The sequence below is a fragment of the Misgurnus anguillicaudatus genome, chromosome 2, assembly GCF_027580225.2.
Source record: "Misgurnus anguillicaudatus chromosome 2, ASM2758022v2, whole genome shotgun sequence".
Lineage (NCBI taxonomy): Eukaryota > Metazoa > Chordata > Actinopteri > Cypriniformes > Cobitidae > Misgurnus > Misgurnus anguillicaudatus.
Window position 1 is genome coordinate 29874293 of NC_073338.2, and position 18756 is coordinate 29893048.

Sequence of the window (18756 nt, forward strand, 5' to 3'; positions counted from 1 at the left end):
GCTGTTCGGATCAGAGATTGGAGTACCCTCTTCAATACGATCCAAATTTGCATCTTATCGTCCTCAATCGTATTGATTAAGGTGTTTACATGAAGGCTTTTCAATACGATTGAGCCATCAATACGATTACAAACGGATTATTTGGTTGCATGTAAACGTACCTATTGTCACGTATTGGTTACTCAACTGTTTTGTCCTATTTTCTTACCAGTGTCGTTTCGGTTTAGAGTTAGATTTACATAAAAAGACATCCTTACCCAACTCTAACCCTAACGCCAGGCGACAATGGTTTAAAAAAAGGAAAAAGCAGTTGAGTAACCAATACATGACAATGACACATAAACAGAAATCGGTCACGGAAAAACGTGGCAGTGTCACGAAAAAGAATAAAAAATCTACGTGACTATAAGTACATAATTTCGTGACACAAGTTGACTTATAGGAGCACATTAGCATCAAAGAACTGTTCAAATTCTGGTCATAAATCTTAGCAAGAAGATTGTACCACATGCTCCTCTCATTGTTTACGGTACGTGATGATGACATCAATGAACAGAAGGAAAGTGACTTAAAAATCAGTGCGAAAAGACAATACAGTAAAAGGAAACAGACATTTGAGAAGGCAAGCATGGAATGCATGTGGCTTTTACATCAATCAATGTACTTAAGAAACAGGGAGTCATCTGTGTTCCTCATCTATGGAAGTTAAAGACCAAACACTCACCACAGGGCCCGATCGTCCTGTCAGTCCCACTGGACCAGGTGCCCCCCTCATGGTCAGCTGCATTGACATAGTAAGCAGTCAGAAAACACACAATACTCACAAAGCACAGATAATTCATCTTGATGAAATGATGGCAAAAATGACCTCATCAGTTATATTGCTTTACTGGCTACTAAACACAATTCCATGTACCATAAAATATTATTAAAACTATAAACCTGTGTGGTGTGTGTGTCTCTTGAAACCTAAATTGTCATTTCTGTGCTACTAGATATATATAATCTTTTGTTGGTCATATCAAAAAATAAATCCGGCATGAACTGATGCTTTTGGTTGAGCAATAGTTGTGTTACGCAGGATACATATAAAAATAGCTTCATAAGTTTCATAGTGCCAAAAAGAAACAGTGTTTACAACTTCTTAGGGAGATCACCCTACCCATCCCATACATAAAGTTGTCTCTGCAAATTGAGCTGTGATAAGAAAAATATTTTTATGCAAAAAGTGAGTTTTAGTCCAAAAACTCAGCCGGGCCTGGGCAAGGATGGCTTGGGCCTGAGCTTCTTGTGCTGTCACCACTGGACCTTTCATAGCTTCTCCACCAGCCCGAAACTGTCAGCGAAACATCCACAAACACAAAAATAGGTGCTTTATTTTCGTACTTTACTACATTCATGTATTTACAGTAGCCACTGGACTTACTACAACATACAGTCGCTTCATCTGCCTTGTTATTATGGCTTTACTTTTGGGTTCCTAAGTGCCAGTTTGTAGACTGTTGTGCACTGTGAGTACTATGGGGTTATGAGGTGGGGTTTGCAGCTGTAACAATTCATAACCCAGCTGAACATTTACAATGACAGTAATTTGTCAGATATTAGAGGAAGTTATAGTCGGAGATATGTTTTTGTGGTTTCTCTAACTGGGGAGGCCGGGAGGAAACTGGTCCCTGATCAGAAGCATTAGAAATGTATGAGTTGGACAGGCTTACCGGTAACATGAGGATGGTGCCAGAGGGCCCTGGAGCTCCATCTGCGCCTGGCAAACCGGGACGACCAGGAGGCCCCTGAGAAAAAGGGAGAGAGAGAGGGAGAGAGACCAAAAGTAAATGAGGCATAAAGAGTGTGGAAAATGCATGCGTAAATGGGTGGATAAAAAAGGAAACTATAGGAAAAGCGCATCAACAATTGTTTATCTTTTTTGAACCGTACCATAAATTGGTGATGCAAATTAAATCAAAACCTACCCCAAATCCCTAAATGCTTTAAGAAACAAAAGCCTGACTGAACTGTTGTGGGTACTAAAGTGAAATGCGGTTAAACTGCAGATTTCCACAAAGTAGCTTACACCCAAAACAAAAATAGCTAATCGACTTAAAACCCGTCATTATCCCATAATGATATATTTACTTTTATTTCACTTCGTATTTATACTGAGGTGTGTATATTTTGTGTTGTTTATAGTTTATTTCATTGCACTGTTTATTTGTGTCTGCTCATAATGAACTCGACACCCCACAAGAAAGCAACTATAACGCAAACACACATATGATGGAAGTAGTTTGGTAAAGGGATCTCTTTAGCATGCACGTCACGCTTCTCTCTTAAATGGTTCGCTTTAAATCGTTCCCATATGACTGTGTAATTGCATGTGTGTGCGGGTATATCGCACGCTGGACAAACATCCCTTCCGTGTTACACGTACACTGACACCTAAGGCTCCCAGATGATGAAGCGGGGATGATGTGTTGTGTATACTAGTTTAAAACCTTTGAGGCAAAGGGAAGTGGCCCTCGTTTTTCATTATGAGTGTGTCTGAGTTTTTTGTTTGTATATAAAAGGAACTGACGGAGATCAAAGGTAGAGTGGGAAATCACTTCCCGTCTGGACAAAAGGCCCTTTGTATTGGGACACTGGTAGTGGGACACTGTTAGTGGGAGTGCGGTCTGTTTCCCAGAATGCACTGGAAAGGTTAACCATGTGTTAGATGTAGAAGAAGAGTCCAAGCACTACCACATTAAAGAGAAAAAGTCCAGCCATTTGTTTGTTTGTATGGTGCATATCTATTTTTCCAATCAAGAAAGTGCATACTAAAATGGGGAACTGTAGAAGATAAACACTAACATAAGGACCTGTGTCAGAATGATGTGTTAATATGAAAGCGAGGTTGTAAGGTTTTCTCCTCCTCTGGTAGTGTTATTAGAGTGAGGATTTATGGGCAGATCTGGTTTCACTGTGGCCTCGCAGATCTTTCGAAAATGCACATCTGCTCATTCACATAGTTACGACATGCTGCATGTCATTAGCGGATTGTGTCAATGCTTTAAACAACGTAAGCTGTAACGCTGTGCCAATGTGAAAGTCAAAACCTACTAAGTTTTAATAACTTGATAAAAGAGTTCTGCCAAGGCTACCGTTACCTGTAATTGGTCCCATTACACTGTCTGCTTGAATAAGGTATCAGCACCATGTTTGAGCTTAGGCACAGGATACTAAGATGATAACTTACCCTATCACCAGGATCTCCATGGGCGCCTGGGGAGCCTTGTATACCTGGAGTGCCCGGGAGGCCCTAAAGAAAAGACATTCAAAACTCAATGGAAAATTGCGTGAGACACGCAGAAACACTCATACCAGGTTAAAGCTAACATAACTGGCGCCGACTAAGACATTTTCCACAAAGGTATTTTTCTCACAGAGTTTCTTGTGTATTAAAAGAGTGTGGAAACTTGTGATACTCACAGCGGGCCCTGGTGGTCCTGGGGGTCCCTCTATAAGCATCCCCTGAAAAGAAGGGAAAGAGAGGGGGAAATAAAAACATGACTATGGTAGCATGCTGGGCAGGCTGTAAATCTCAGAGCATGAGCAATGCGGAAATATAAAGAGAATTAGGGAAGAATAGACTGATCTGAAGATGGGAACTCTAAAGATGTGGCTCATTTCGTCCAAATGACCCAATTGCCCATTTTCCGCAATTCAATAAAAGTGAATAATGCCATTTATGTCAAAAAACAGATGAAAAATACATTGACCTTTGAAAGGATAACCATTTTCCTGGACTGCAACAATCTTTTTGTTTGTCAAGTGACAAAGACACAAAGATTATTTGCCAAACTTTGCCTGTTATATTATAAAAGCACTTCACACGGTAAAATTAGAAGTCTGTAACATTCAGAGCTGCCATACTTTTAGGAGGACAAATGGTAATGCATTAGTTGTAGTTGCATTTTATTCGCTAAAGAGTTTACCTACCGGCTCAATGACTGCAGGTTCACCTTTTTGTCCCTTCTCACCACCATAGCCACCATCAACCTACAGCCGAGGCAAAACAAACTGAGGTTTAATGATGGGGAAGAACTATTCCTTTAGACCAAAAAACTGTAAAACAGTACATTAAACACTACAGTTAATGCCCTAAATGGACTACATCACTCTATAAAGCTAAGTGGGGAACTAGCAGTATGCCCAGTTACAACTGTGAGGATTAGATATGTGAACTTTAATGTCCCTTTAAACTTTAAAGTCATCTTGTATAGTGGTTTGGGCAAAAGTATTTTTTTCTCATTCAGTATAGAGGGAGCTAACTTCTAATTTATAAATGTGACATGTAAAATAAAAATACTGTAGGAATAGCACGAATACACATTTACTGAATTGTAATCTAATAATCTTTGTTTATGAACCTAAAATTAGAATTGAATAATAATAGAGCATTCTGGGAAATTTATTCTGTCGTAATCCAACATGCTTATATTCAGTGTTGGGGAAAGTTACTTTTAAAAGTAATGCATTACAATATTAAGTTACTCCCAAAAAAAGTAACTAATTGCGTTATTTTTCATGGAAAGTAATGCTTACGTTACTTTCGCGTTACTTTTTCTTGGCTGAGGCTTGATCTCTTTCAGGCCTTGAAGGTGTTTTTATGACTGAAAAGTTCTGCATTCAGAAATTGCATATTTCAACAAAAATGTCGAGCTCTGGCCTGCCATCTCAGTTTCTGACTCAAACTGTTTAAAATGTGACTACGTTTAGTTTAATTCAGTACTTTTTTTTTCAAATTAGTTAAACTAAAAAAGTAACTCAAATATTAACTCTTTCGCCGCCATTGACGAGATATCTCGTCAATCAAGAGAAAACGCTTCCCTGCCAATGACGAGTATTTCCGTATTTCCGCAATACCGCTATTATCCACCAGGTGGCGCCCTTCCGCAACTTTTTAAACCCGGAAGTATTGCCCTATGGCTGCGTGTCTGTTTTAAAGATCGCTCTAAATGGGATCTCTATGAAAAGTCCGTCACAAAAAATAGAACTATCTCAGCTTTTTGCTCAAAATGTGGTGTTTTTGCAGAAACCTACTCATATTCAAAAGCTGATTACAAAAGAACTACTGAAGATAGGATGAAACGTTTTTTTTTTTTGTTTGAAAGCAGAGGGTCTGTTCTTTCATTTGGTATATTGTATGTATATATATTTAAAGAAGAACATTTTCTGGAAGGCATTAAACTTTTGTGAAAATCATGAAAAACGCTGGCGCTGGCTGGCAACTTTTTAAAAAAATGCTGGCGGTGAAAGAGTTAATGTGTACATTTAGTAATGCGCTACTTTATTGTTACTTCAGAAAATTAATATTATTACGGTACATGTAATGCGTTACCCCCAAAACGGCTTATATTCCAAAGCAACAATAAAAATATATGAATTAAATATAATATGGCATTTCAATAATGTTGTTTATTAACATCTGAAGTGTTTAGAAATGTCTCATGTGTTATGCATAAGACAAATTCGTCCTGCGTAATCCAAAGTGCATTAAATGTAGCCTATTATTAAAAAAAATATACATAGCAGAGCAGTGATTTTCTTAGAATGGCACACAACCCAAGACCCACCCAAGAAAAGTGCCCAGTCATTTAAGTATATTTTTAGAGTAATTCCACATAAGCATCAGCCAAGAAATTCACTGCTTTAGTCTGCGTTACTGTCTGTAGACTAAATGATACATCTTCCCAGGAATGAAGAAAAAAGCACAAAGCCACTGTGGTCAGTGTGTGTGTGTGTGTGTGTGAATGAGCACTTGTGTTTAAACTGTGAAAATAAGGAGTCGAATTATAACACCACAATCAGACAGCTAACATTTCAAGTACAATGCCTAGAAATGAAAGACTTTCATGTGTTACTGCATCAGCAGAAATACTTTAAATGATAATAATGAAAATGGCAATTGTTACTAGTAATCTGCAGCGTTATTATTACAATTATAAGGTAGAAATGCTAACATAAAAATTTAAGTTTGAGAAGAACTGAGAAGGATGATGAAGAACATACATTGCTTTCTGTGACCTCTGTTTCAGCAGGTTTGCCAGGTCCAAACTCATCCTCGTAGGTAGAACCGGTGGGTTTGGCTTCATTCGTATTGTAGTCATAGAACGGATCATCATAATGGTTGGGGTCTAACTCTTTCGCATCGTATTCGTTTATGTCGTACTGCTTAAAGTCCTGAGCGTCTCCGCCATTTGTGCTTTTGGACTCAACGATGTCCACATTCTCATTGGGAGGAAGAGTTGGATCCACTCCAACTTCTTCCATTCCTGTAATGTAGTCATCCACTATTTCCTCCTTGTTTTCTGGATTCTGTCAAAAGAAGGGTTCATCAATGCACACATCAAATTAAACTAAACATCAGAACTCCAATCAGTATCGTTGTCTGTTTATATAAGAATTGCTTTGCAATGTTAGATATACGTATTGGATTATATTACCTTACAATTTACAACAGATCATAAACAATATATGGGGTAAGCATATGTTCGCTTTTAAACTTTTGACCTCATTGCACCCAAGTTCTCCTCTGAACTCCCTGAACTCGTTACGGCAAAAATGTGTTAGATGTGTTTTGACATTTAAACAAAACATAGAAAAAGTAACAAATAACAATCAAACACAACGGCAGTAAAGAAATGTAAAAACGTGAAAATTTCGAAATATGATTGTGTATGATTGCTAGCATAAAAATCTGATAATAATCCTTTATTGGAGTCTCATTCTAAGTCCGTTGTGCTTTCTACGAATTACGCTATTTCAATAGTTTTTATTTTAATAGTCTTATTCACCCAGGAACCTTTATGCAGAAATGAAACCCACTTAAAATTTCCCCTATTAATCCCAGCCTTTGTGTTGTTTATTGTAGAAGTGGTTTATAGGTCGCGTCAACCCCTCTAGGTGCATCATTTAAAGCAGACGCTTGGCCTTGACACACACACATACTGTTTCAGTTAAAGCTGGCTGTTCTTCATTAAGACTTCATTCATGTAATCTCTTAGAGAGTTTGTGAAGGAATAGTCAGACCTCAGAATTAAACAAGTAAGGAAAGATGCAAGGATTTTACTGCATTTAATTGGATAATATTGTAAAATAGTGTTTTTTATTTGACAGTGTACCTATAAAACTGTCAGTAAGAAAAATCACAACTTACCACTACACACAGAGAACACAAATCAAAGTTTTTTTTCTAAATATCTTGATAAAAATCTATTTATACGTATTTTATACAAAGTAATCATTTTAAACATTCCTAAAACCTACTGTTCATCTTTTTAAAGGTGCAATGTGTACATTTTAGGAGGATCTATTGGCAGAAATGCAAATATATATATATATATATATATATATATATATATATATATAAAATTGTTTTGAGTGGTGAAAAATACCTTAAATAATGAACAGTTATGGTTTATTACCTTTGGGGTTTGTACAACAAGGCGTTTATGCTTGTGCCTGGCGTATGTTTTCAATTGTTTCTACTGGAAGAAAAGGTTCAACTTTGGGTGAAACGCTCAGCTCATTAATGTCACTTTTCACTCAGCCGTCCAATCACATTGGACGAGGAGCAGTACAAATACCACAACATCCAACCAGAGCATCGTTCAATGACAAACAGAACAGAAGTATCAAAGCAACCAAAGCCCTTAGATAAAGAAACGCTGGCAAGCACCCACAGTCCGTGTCCACCTGGCATTTCAGCCACCTTTAAGCGCTTTGGTGTACACGACCCCTTAAAATGAACCATTTTTATCTACATACTTACATGGAAGTCACATTTAGTGCCGCATACAGTAGCCCTAAACGAAAAACTGCTCTACAGAGAGCGTTTCGTCACTATGCTGTCTTACCCCGGATATCCACCGACTGCGGAACGGCTGTGGATCCGCTGCGGAACGACTTCCATTCAAGTAAATGTGTGTATTTCCACTGACTGCGTTCCGAATCCGTCACAGCTCCGGCCATCTGCAGCCTTCCGGAACAAATACTCAGAGCTTCTATTTTTGCTCTGCAGGGCGGAGCCATGACTATACATCGAGTGATCATACCTGAATTCGCGAGATCTTGTGTTGTGATCTGGGCTGGTTTGTAAAAACGTCATAATTCAACGTTATAATGGGCGGAGACAGAACTAGATATCATGCGATCATCACGTGAATTTGCGAGACCTCATGGGTCCTCGTCACTTCAGCACGCAGCCGCTCTGCAACAAATATGGAACTGGTGGGTATTGGGGGACGGCGGAGTGCGGAGCCATATCGCAGAGGAGCCGATATGCAGCCGCCCTGCAGTTGGTGGAAATCCAGGGTTAAGGCCATTTCAAATGGTACGCGGCAAGCGGCGGACTCGCCGCAAGGCTACAGCTTTTCTCGTGTAGTGGAAGCGTTTTGTGCAGCATTTAGTGGAAATATGTTTATCTTAAACAGTGCCTGCCATGAAGAGTCATGTCCGTAAAAAGGACGTGTGGATCAACTCACCTCTGTAACCATCCCCGTTTTTCCACTTTCTGCACGTCTCCTACTGATAAAGAACTAAACACTTGCAGCTGCCACGTACCGTGTGAAACACCTATTAGACTACTGTGGCAGCTACCGTAGCTTCTCTATGTGCCTCAAAAGGAAGGAGGAGAGGCGGACTGAGCCGTTGGTTGCAATTTGCAACCTCATCGCTAGATGCAGCTAAAATCTACACATTGCACCTTTAAATGTAAAACCTTTAATGGGAAAAAACTACAGAGTCCACCTTTAAAATAGTCAACGAAAATACGTCAGGCAGGTAGATCTTTACCTCATTAGAAGGATGAGAGATGGCAGGGGCTTCAGTGCCATAGTCAACATAGTAGTCAGCATCAGTAGTGCTGGGCTGTTCAAACAAACACAAGGTTCAGATCATTCAGAATAGAGACAAATTCAATTTAATCTTAAGATGTTGATGGTTATGTACTGGTCAGTGTACATATTTGATAAATGAGTGTCTGAAATTAACCTTTGCCAAGCTCTAAAATAGTTAACTTAGTTACTCATCAGTTGGAAACTGAATGTCTTAAATTGATTTGTAAGAACTATTATAGTACAATCCTCACTGATGTAAGTGATTTGTCTCCTGAAGAAAGCATCTGTCACAAGCCATTCTTTTTTTGTGTTTTAGTCATGCTTCTTTCTCAGCGTGAAATTTACTATCAGATGTTTACACAGGACACCTGAATGTTTTCTCCCCTCATGAAGTGACACAGGACACGTCACACATTTTCCTCACATTTCCATATTATGCCACAAAAATCAAGTGTATTTATGACAAACACACACACACACACACACACACAGGCATATGTGGTTTATGGTGACAATTCCATAGACACAATTGTTTTATACTGTACAAACTGTATATTCTATTCCAACCATCACAAAAACCTGTTGGCCGTATTTAATTTATGAAAAAGTACCATTTATCATGTTATTGAAGCCGTTCAGTTTATGGGGACACAGGAAGTGTCGTTATTGCATTATAAACATGTCATTATACACATTCCCTGTAAACCACATATAACCCACACACACATAATATGTATATATGCCTGTCATAGGCAAGTTATTTTTGTACAATCATGACATTTATGTACTTGGGGAGAGCAACAGAGGTCAACAGGACAGACTAATAAGTCTAAAGAGATAACACATGGTGGTCGGGCTGGAGAAAATCTCAGTGATTGACACGCATCTGGTCCATATAAATGAGCAAGAGTGTTTACCTTGGTATCAGTTTTGACCTTCTCAGCGGGAACATCAGTGGTAGTTGATTCGTCTGTGTAGTCGTAGAACTCATTATAATCGGTGTATTCTGGATTGTACTGAGAGAGAGGAAGGATGCATGTTAGAGAAAAAGATATGACAGCAAATCGCAATACATTCGAGAGGGAAAATGCATTGTATGATTTTTGAGTAATTTGTGTAGGTAGATATGAAGAGTTTGGTTCCAAAACGCAATAAATCCATTTTGACAAATTTAAGTAAAAACGTGTTTTCTATACCAAGAAAGTGACAAGATGAAAACCACTATTTTCTGTTACAAACTTTCACATAACATCTTTAGGTTATAAAAACCAAACTAAATCCATAACTTGATTTTCAAAGATTTATTATAAAAATTTTTTTTTAAATGCTATAAATCTATTCAATCAATGTATAAATGTGCATTAATCTTTGCCATTTTATATTTATTTAGTTGACTAGTTGTACACACTGATTAAAAAAATAAACATTAATGGCATTAATCAAAACACTTACTTAGTCATATTAAGATCACTGTCATTGATGCGGTTATACTTGACATTGATGCGGTTATACTTGACATTGTCGCTTAACATTTTTCACAGTGATCAGCTGTGAAATTTTCATTGACTTTGAGTAAAATAATGGAAAGTTTTTCATGAGATCCCCTAGCTGGGTTCAATGTGTTAGCACAAGAGAAGCTTGATGCTGTCGGGAGAACAAGCGACCAGCTCCCGAGTGCCTCTCACGTAAATTATTAGATGTTGATGGCTTACATTTCTTCCCGTCACAGAAAAACATCACATGTTTTTCAATGCCATTAAAGTATTATTTTGTCTTTGTTTGTTTGTTCATCACAAAGTACAAAGTAGATGAGGAAAACTATGATTCCGTGTACTCAACGTGCCGCCATTGTTTGTTTACATTGCGTGGAATGGTGTGCTGTAATTTGTGGAGCGGATTTATTGCATTCTGTAGAAAAGGAGAAGTGGCGTTTGTCGCGTTTTGGGAAAAAAGGGAGAAAAGATGACAGAATAACACATCGGATATTGGATTTTACGTAAAATTAAGAATTTACTTTTAAATACTGACCTGATATAATACTGATTTTGGCGTTTATCACATTTTGGAACCAAATTCTTCATATATCATGCCATGTAATTCAATCATCTCTATCTCTTACTAGACTATTAATTAAATGGCTTATAAACTCAAAATGACAATGCAGATCATTAAACAATGCCAAACAGCTTATAGTGATTTAGAATGATGTCTGGCATGATGATTCTGTATAGGTTAACCTGCCATATAGCAGATGTTTTTATGCAAAATATTTTATGGGACAGGATTTAAAGATTAAAAGTGATTCAATGCTTTAAGGGCACAGTCATATACTGTGTGATGATAACCTAAGCGGATGTGATTACGCAACTTGTCTTCCAAAGCATTTATCTTCGTAAATATCAAGCCACTTTCCCCAAACATTTACTAACAATTACATTTACTTTTAGCAGACATTTTAAAAAAGACTCGATAAGTGACTTCATATGAATAAACTGTTCAATTGTTTCATTAAATTGCATGCATGCTAATTTGCAATTTACATTTTTGTGTAATTTATTAAATAACAGAGTAGTTTAATAGAAGTAGTATACTTAATCTGCTTGTTTAAAAGTGTAAAACAATTGTTGAATAAACACTAAACAATCCAAAACATTTTTAAACAGTATCAGTATAAGTCATTTTGAATGTGTTTAAATAAAAGAAAATTTACCAATTTAAACAAAGAGCTTTTGTTAAACAAGCAATCATACAACTTAAATCAGATTCTCTTTGACTCTAATAAAGTGCACGAGCCCAAGGTGAGGCAAAGCAGATTAAGTTAACAGGCATACTGCGATATGCCTTTGTCCATCAGAGACAGATGAATGTAAATCCCAGTACAGCAGCTGAGCTCATAAAAAATAACAGTGAAAAAAAGAAGTAAGGCTCAGTGGACTGGCGGCATTCCACTGGCTGCAGAATAGAAGCGAAAGGGAAGAGCCATCCAGCTGTGAGTCAGTTTACGCCATTAAAAGGTCTTGCCAAGCTCGGAGCCTGCCATGGCTGTGGGCAACGAGCTGGATGAAAGGCATAAATATCGTCCTGGGCCATTAAAAATGTGTCCCCGCTTCCCACACGTGTCTTTAAGCATTTGGTACGGCACAGGGGAGCAACAGAGAAAGAGAACAGGCATATGTCCAACGCTCCGTGCTAACAAATAGATCTAGATGTTAATATGCATTGTAAAACTAGAAATGTAAAGCAGATTTCATAGCTGCATATCATGTGTTTTTAAATAGGTGAGAACATATGCTATTAATTGTTATCAATTTACTAATTTGTCCTGGAATCTTCTTCAATATGTGATAAAGCTACATTTTCCATCTCCCTGTTGTACTGTAGTATAGTTTTCAATCCCTCTACAACAGTTATGGTGATTTATCCTCATGTTATAATCAGGAGTTCTTTAACAGCTGAGAAGCATAACTTCACTTTTCCAGGTATTCCAGAACTATAGAAGGAGAAGCTAGGTTTTTCTCAACAAGCATGCAGGAGTCATTAGACAAGAATATATTTCCACGCCACTCAAAAGTGGGATCAAGACTCTGTGGAAGGGGGGAAATAGTTTCCACTCTGAGCTCAAATATTATTGGAAAACTGACATACTGAAAAAAACAAATATCAAAATCCAGACAAACCACGCAATATTTCAATTAAAGAATAACAGGAGAGTTTAATCGTTCCAGATCAATGATTCCAGACTAGGAGGAACCCCTCAGGGAACCCATAAGCAAATAGTTGGTTGCACTTGGAAAGATTTTGATTAGTAAAAACTCAAATAAATGAAAATGTAAAAAATATAGGTTTTGTTATATTTTGTGAGTAAAGCAAGAGTTCCTTACTGAGTTGACAATGTTGGAAAACACTTAAACACACAATAAATTAAATACAGACAGATCTCCAGCCCAGTTTTCCACAACAACATTGTACTTAGTACTAAATGTTGATTTATCATTTTGGGACCTGAACTAAGAAGGTTCCAGAAAGAGACTGAAGGTATAGACCGTGTACAATCCATCAACATATCATCAGACACACATTTATCATATTTACGCATGCCTGTCTCAGACAAATCCAGCTACATACTGACCTCCTCCTCAGGTTCCTGGGCCTGTGGTTTGTTCTGGTGAGGGGTTTCGCAGTCAGGGCTGTAGTGCTCACAGTAGTCGTAGGCTGCACGAGGGTCCGCAACCAAAAGGAACTGCTGGATGTCACCCTCAAAAACAAAACATCACAGACATTTATCACAAATGTTCTGTATACTTTAAAAGTCTGGTGTGTCACTTATGCTTTCAAACAACACTGGAAAAAAAGTTATGCCATTTTATTTACTGTATGATGCCTTTTCATGAAGTTCTGATTTTGTTTTGGGAGTGTACTAGGAAAGTTTTGTATTTCATTGTTTAAAAACCTTATTTTTTCTTTCAAACAACAGCATTACACAATAAATAAAGTTGGAAACACATTAGGACTACTCTAAATACATCATCTTTCTCTGACAGTCATTTAAAAGGACGCAAACATACGTTAAGCAGTAAATGCGTTACATATGTGTTTACACAAATATATGCGTTTACATACATATCAAAAATCTGCTTATTCTACAAACCTGTTTTCATGCGTTTACATGCAAATCAATAAACCAGCTATGCAGAAAACTCAATTAAATTTACATGTTATTTGCAGATTTGTAAGGTTTCTCGCAGACAGTGACGTCACCGCTATAGTACATAGTCATTCAAAAAGCTGTGGAAAATCTGTTTAAACTCTACTGTATATCTTCTCATCTGCAGAACCTGTAAAATGTAACATAGATTTTGTTTTCACAGTTTCTCGGCCAACTGCATGAGTTGAGAGCAGACTTTTATGCTTTACTTTATGCTTACTTCCATTTGTGACATTAACCTACCGTATACACACAGAGACATGAGCATAAACGAAACCGCAAAAAAGTTAGTTAAAGGGAAAATTAACCAATCCCTGATTTAGGTACCGTGCACCCCAATGCTAATATGCTGGCGGCAAGCGTATATTTTAAATTGTTTCCAATGGAAGCTCAGCTGAAAAAAGCTGGCATTCGGCTGAGAAAAAGCTGGCATTCGGTTAAAAAAAGCTGGCATTCAGCGTCTGCCTGAATTTTCAGAACATTACTTTGTTCTGCTGAACACAAAGGAAGAATGTTTGTAACCATACAGATCAGGGGCACCATTCACTTTCATAGTATAATTTTTTTCTACAAAGTCAATGATGCCTTTACTCTTTTTGGTTACAATTCAAAATATCTTCCTTTATGTTCAGAAAAACAAAGTAATTTATAGAGGTTTGGAACAACTCAAGGGTGAGTAAATTAAGACAGAATTTTTATTTTTCAGTGAACTATCACTTTAAAGGGACACTCCACTTTTTTAAAAATATGCTCATTTTCCAGCTCCTCTAGAGTTAAATATTTGATTTTTACCGTTTTGGAATCTATTCAGCCGATCTCTGGGTCTGGCGCTACCACTTTTAGCATAGCTTAGCATAATCCATTGAATCTGATTAGACCATTAGCATTGCGCTCAAAAATAACGAAATAAAGAGTTTTGATATTTTTCCTATTTAAAACTTGATTCTATAGTTACATTGTGTACTAAGACTGACAGAAAATCAAAAGTTGCGATCTTCTAGGCAGATATGGTTAGGACTATACTCTCATTCTGGCATAATAATCAAGGACTTAACTGCCGTAACATGGCTGCAGCAGGCGTAGTGATATTACGCACTGTCCGAAAATAGTCCCCATGGTTGCTTTCAATAGCAGGGGACTATTTTCAGGCGCTGCGTCATATCATTGCGGCTGCTGCAGCCATGTTACTGGAGCAAAGTCCTTAATTATAATGCCAGAATGAGAGTACAGTTCCCAGCCATATCGGCCTAGATAATCACAACTTTTCATTTTCTCTCTGTCTTAGTACACAATGCAACTACAGAAGAGTCAAGTTTCAAATAGAAAAAATATCGAAACTCCTTGGCCATCTTTAGCGCGATGCTAATGGTCTAATCAGATTCAATAGATTTTGCTAAGCTATGCTAAAAGTGGTAGCGCCAGACCCGGAGATCAGCTGAATGGATTCCAACATTGTAAAAATCAAATGTTTAACTCTAGAGGAGCTGAAAAATGAGCATATTTTCAAAAAAGTGGAGTTTTCCTTTAAGGCATTTACATTTGCAACACAAAATCAACTATCTGTGCTGATCAGATTTAGCTTGAGCCGTTTATGGGCTTTTCCGGATAAAAGTATCAAATGCAGAAATTGAACAAACATCTTTTTTATTCAATAACTAAAAGAAAATCTTTGTAAAACCATAAATAAACAAACACAGCAACTTCATTTTCAATCTGCTATATAACAATAAACAGATGCATCACCACAAAGAACAAGAGGAAGCTTGTAATATTGCGCTAAATTAAATAAGCATGTGTCCGTGTGCCATTGAGACCTATGGACGATAGCATCAGAAGCAGGCGCGGGGAACTGAGTGCTAAAACCCTTGAGCTCCTGAGAGCCACATTCCCAGCCTTTTAAAATCCACTCACAGACAGGAAGAAGGCAGACACATTTTTCAGCTGAAAAAACAAGGATGAGCAAAAGCATCTCTTTAAGTGCAGCATGGGCATACACCGAAAACATACTAAACTATACAGTATCTCATTCAAAAGCACTATTGTGCTCCACCTTGAGTCCCATTGCACAGCCCACGACTGAGAAATGCTATCAGCACCCATGCTTTAATGAAATATCTGAGTCTGTTTTTCATGAAAATCCTGGAAAAGGAAATAAGACCTCTGCTCCCACTTCGATACAAAGTCCAAACAGTCCTGTACAAAACCAAGCCGGGTATGTAAACTACTGCTGCAGTGACCGCAGAATACCTCAGCTGTCCTGTGCTGACTTGGATATGCAAACCCAGACATAATGGATTGTGAACTGATAAATATTTTAGAGAGGAGCCGAGGTAAATAAACACCAAAATCATTCCTTCTTGGTTTTGATTGATGTGTGAAAGTCGAGTCAAGCAGGGTGGCCAGAGGAGGAGAATACTAGCATGCAGACTACATTAAATTACATCTGTAGGAGCTTAAAGCACTGGAAGACATTTTATGGTACCAAAAGATGCTTCCTGCAAGCATGACCAATAAATCCATGTACACATTAAAGAGCTCTGACAACCCTCTGTACAACAAGCATCTTACATTTGGACACTAACACACATTGATAGGCATTAAATGGGAGTTGGCTGAAGCTACAGCATATGATCACACCACAGCACAACATGGTTATCAGTTCTGTCTTTAGTGTTTTCAATGTTGTTGCTGATAAATTTGTTAAACTGGTTATAAAGATGGAAATCAAAACTATGATTTTGTGGTTTCTAACACCATGATGAAACTGAATAACACTCAACAAGAATTTTTATGTGTTATCTTCTTTACTAATATACAATAATGTCAAGCACTAATGTAAGGGCTATCAAACTCTCTCAAGTAACAACAACTGTAAAAATAGGGGTCAGAGAATTGAGATAAATCTCCAGTAAAGGAGTTGAATTGACTCCTGGTCAAATGTCTGGGTGGAGGACCAAGAAAGAAAAATGAATTGAATGAAATCAGAGAGCTTTTGACCATATACCTTGGAGAATGAAAACAGCAGGAGTGTCCCAAAATATCAAAGACACAATACAAATTTGACTGGGTTACTTGACTGCACAGACAATATCCACTCCTGTTATATAGGTGAATTTGAGAATCATACCTGTATTTATCTCTAAAGATCCCAATAAATAACTGTGTGAATGTAGTTTTAGTGAATCCATTCAAACACTTCAGACAGAGCAATCGAACACACCTGACTTAGTTAAAAGTAAATTCAATAAAGCTCTGGACTACTACTGTTATCTCTCTAAACACACTACTGTCCTATCCAGTGACTTTAAATTATCGGATTAAAGATGTTATTCAAGTGCTTGGCATCTTTGTTACTACTGAGACCTAAGCTTTAATACTATTGTGGATCTGGACTGAACATTGGGGATAACAAGATATCTACGTTGAATAGTTCAGTACATCCATTGGGTTGCCCTGTCTTACAACACTCTAAAAAAACAAACAGTGCTATATAGCACCAAAACTGTTGATTTGAATCGTAACCATAGAAGAACCGTTTTTAGTGCCATATAGCACCGGTGAAGCACCGGTGAAGCACCTGTGTAGAACCATATAGGGGCCATATAGCACCACTATAGCACCACATTTGGTTCTACATAGCACTATATGGTTCTACACAGGTGCTTCACCGGTGCTTCACCGGTGCTATATGGCACTAAAAATGGTTCTTCTATGATTACGAGCAAAGAACCACTTTTGGTGCTATATAGCACCGTTTGTTTTTAGAGTGGATTGTTGTAAACTTTGGTGATTCATAACAGAAAACGTCTAGGAGAAAAGGTAATTTTAAAGCAAACTCATATTGAATATTGATCAAGAAGCGAAATGTTTTGACAACAGATAATTATCCAAACCCTTGCCAATTATTTCGATTTTGTCTTTAAATGCATCACTAGTCTGCAAAAAACTCTCTTAGGGGGGGTTTCACGGACAAGGATTAGCTTAAAGGACAAGTTCGGTATTTTACACTTAAAGCCCTGTTTTCAGATTGTTTATGATGAAATGGAACGGTTTTGACTGAAAGGGGTATGTTGTTTCACCTCCCACCTCTACAATGGGTGTATAGGTGCACTGGAACAATCCTTCCTAAAATGCATTAAACTTTCGTTTACAAAGACGTGAAACTCACCGAGTGGTCAGGGGTGTTCACTGATATCCTCACACAAAAATCGCTGCAAAAGATGCTTTCCAACAGGTGTTTTACCATTCGTTGTAAACTTGTGGACCTATTTTTCCAAACGCCTCTCACACCCGTGTATTCTTCCGTTGAGAGTTTGAATAATAGACACTCCAGCCCAGTTGGTGGCGATAATCTGCCTTTGCCAATTGCAAGAATACAAACAAAGTTCCCGGCGCGAAGTAATACCGTACCTCACAGCACATCTAATACAAGTCAATGGAGTTGGACAAAACTACGATAAAACCTGTTGGAATGCGTCTTTTGCAGCTATTTTTGCGTGAGCATATCAGTGAACACCCCTGACTACTTGGTGAGTTTCACGTCTTTGTAAATGAAAGTTTAATGCATTTAAGGAAGGATTGTTCCTGTGCACCAATACACCCATTGTAGAGGTGGGAGGTGAAACAACAAACACCCCAAAATTCTCGGGCCAGCATCATATGCCCAAATTTCAGTCAAAACCCTTCTATTTCATCATAAACAATCTGAAAACAGGGCTTTAAGTGTAAAATACCGAACTTGTCTTTTAAACCCAGACTAGGCCTTAGTTTAATGTTTAAGTCATTTTTAAAAGTATAATTTATAAATAAACATTAATGGTGTGCATCTTCAGACACCTCACTCACACTGATACTGTATATGTTAAGATATGTCAGAGCAAGTTGTTTTCGGTCAAGACAACACAAACATTTAAGTTAGTCATGGACTGGGCTTAAAGGAATAGTCTACTCATTTTCTATTCCTTTAAGCCCTGTCTGGGAAACCGCCCCATAATGTGTTAATTTTAGCTTAGTGCATAAGAAACAATGGGAACATGCAGGAACTAAAGACAATTCAGGTTAAGACAGTCAAAAACGTTAATAAAAAAAAACATAAAACTGTTTTTTAAGAAGTGAATCAGAAAGTATGCCCTTAATCTATTCATATCTATGAAGGTTGAGGGCATCTACTCTGCC

At 37.7% G+C, this 18756-nt stretch overlaps 1 protein-coding gene across 1 annotated transcript in view; it reads right to left on the minus strand.

Annotated features, from left to right (window-relative positions):
* The window catches only part of col11a1b (collagen, type XI, alpha 1b), a 91399-nt gene that overhangs the window by 51068 nt on the left and 21575 nt on the right, over positions 1-18756 (minus strand). Inside the window, exons 5-14 of the mRNA XM_073876484.1 lie at positions 13006-13131; positions 9794-9892; positions 8833-8907; positions 6049-6354; positions 3976-4035; positions 3466-3507; positions 3233-3295; positions 1716-1790; positions 1254-1336; positions 725-782 (exon numbers count right to left, since the gene is read on the minus strand). Of these exons, the coding sequence (XP_073732585.1) occupies positions 725-782; positions 1254-1336; positions 1716-1790; positions 3233-3295; positions 3466-3507; positions 3976-4035; positions 6049-6354; positions 8833-8907; positions 9794-9892; positions 13006-13131 (987 nt within the window). The remainder of the gene's footprint in view (positions 1-724; positions 783-1253; positions 1337-1715; positions 1791-3232; positions 3296-3465; positions 3508-3975; positions 4036-6048; positions 6355-8832; positions 8908-9793; positions 9893-13005; positions 13132-18756) is intronic.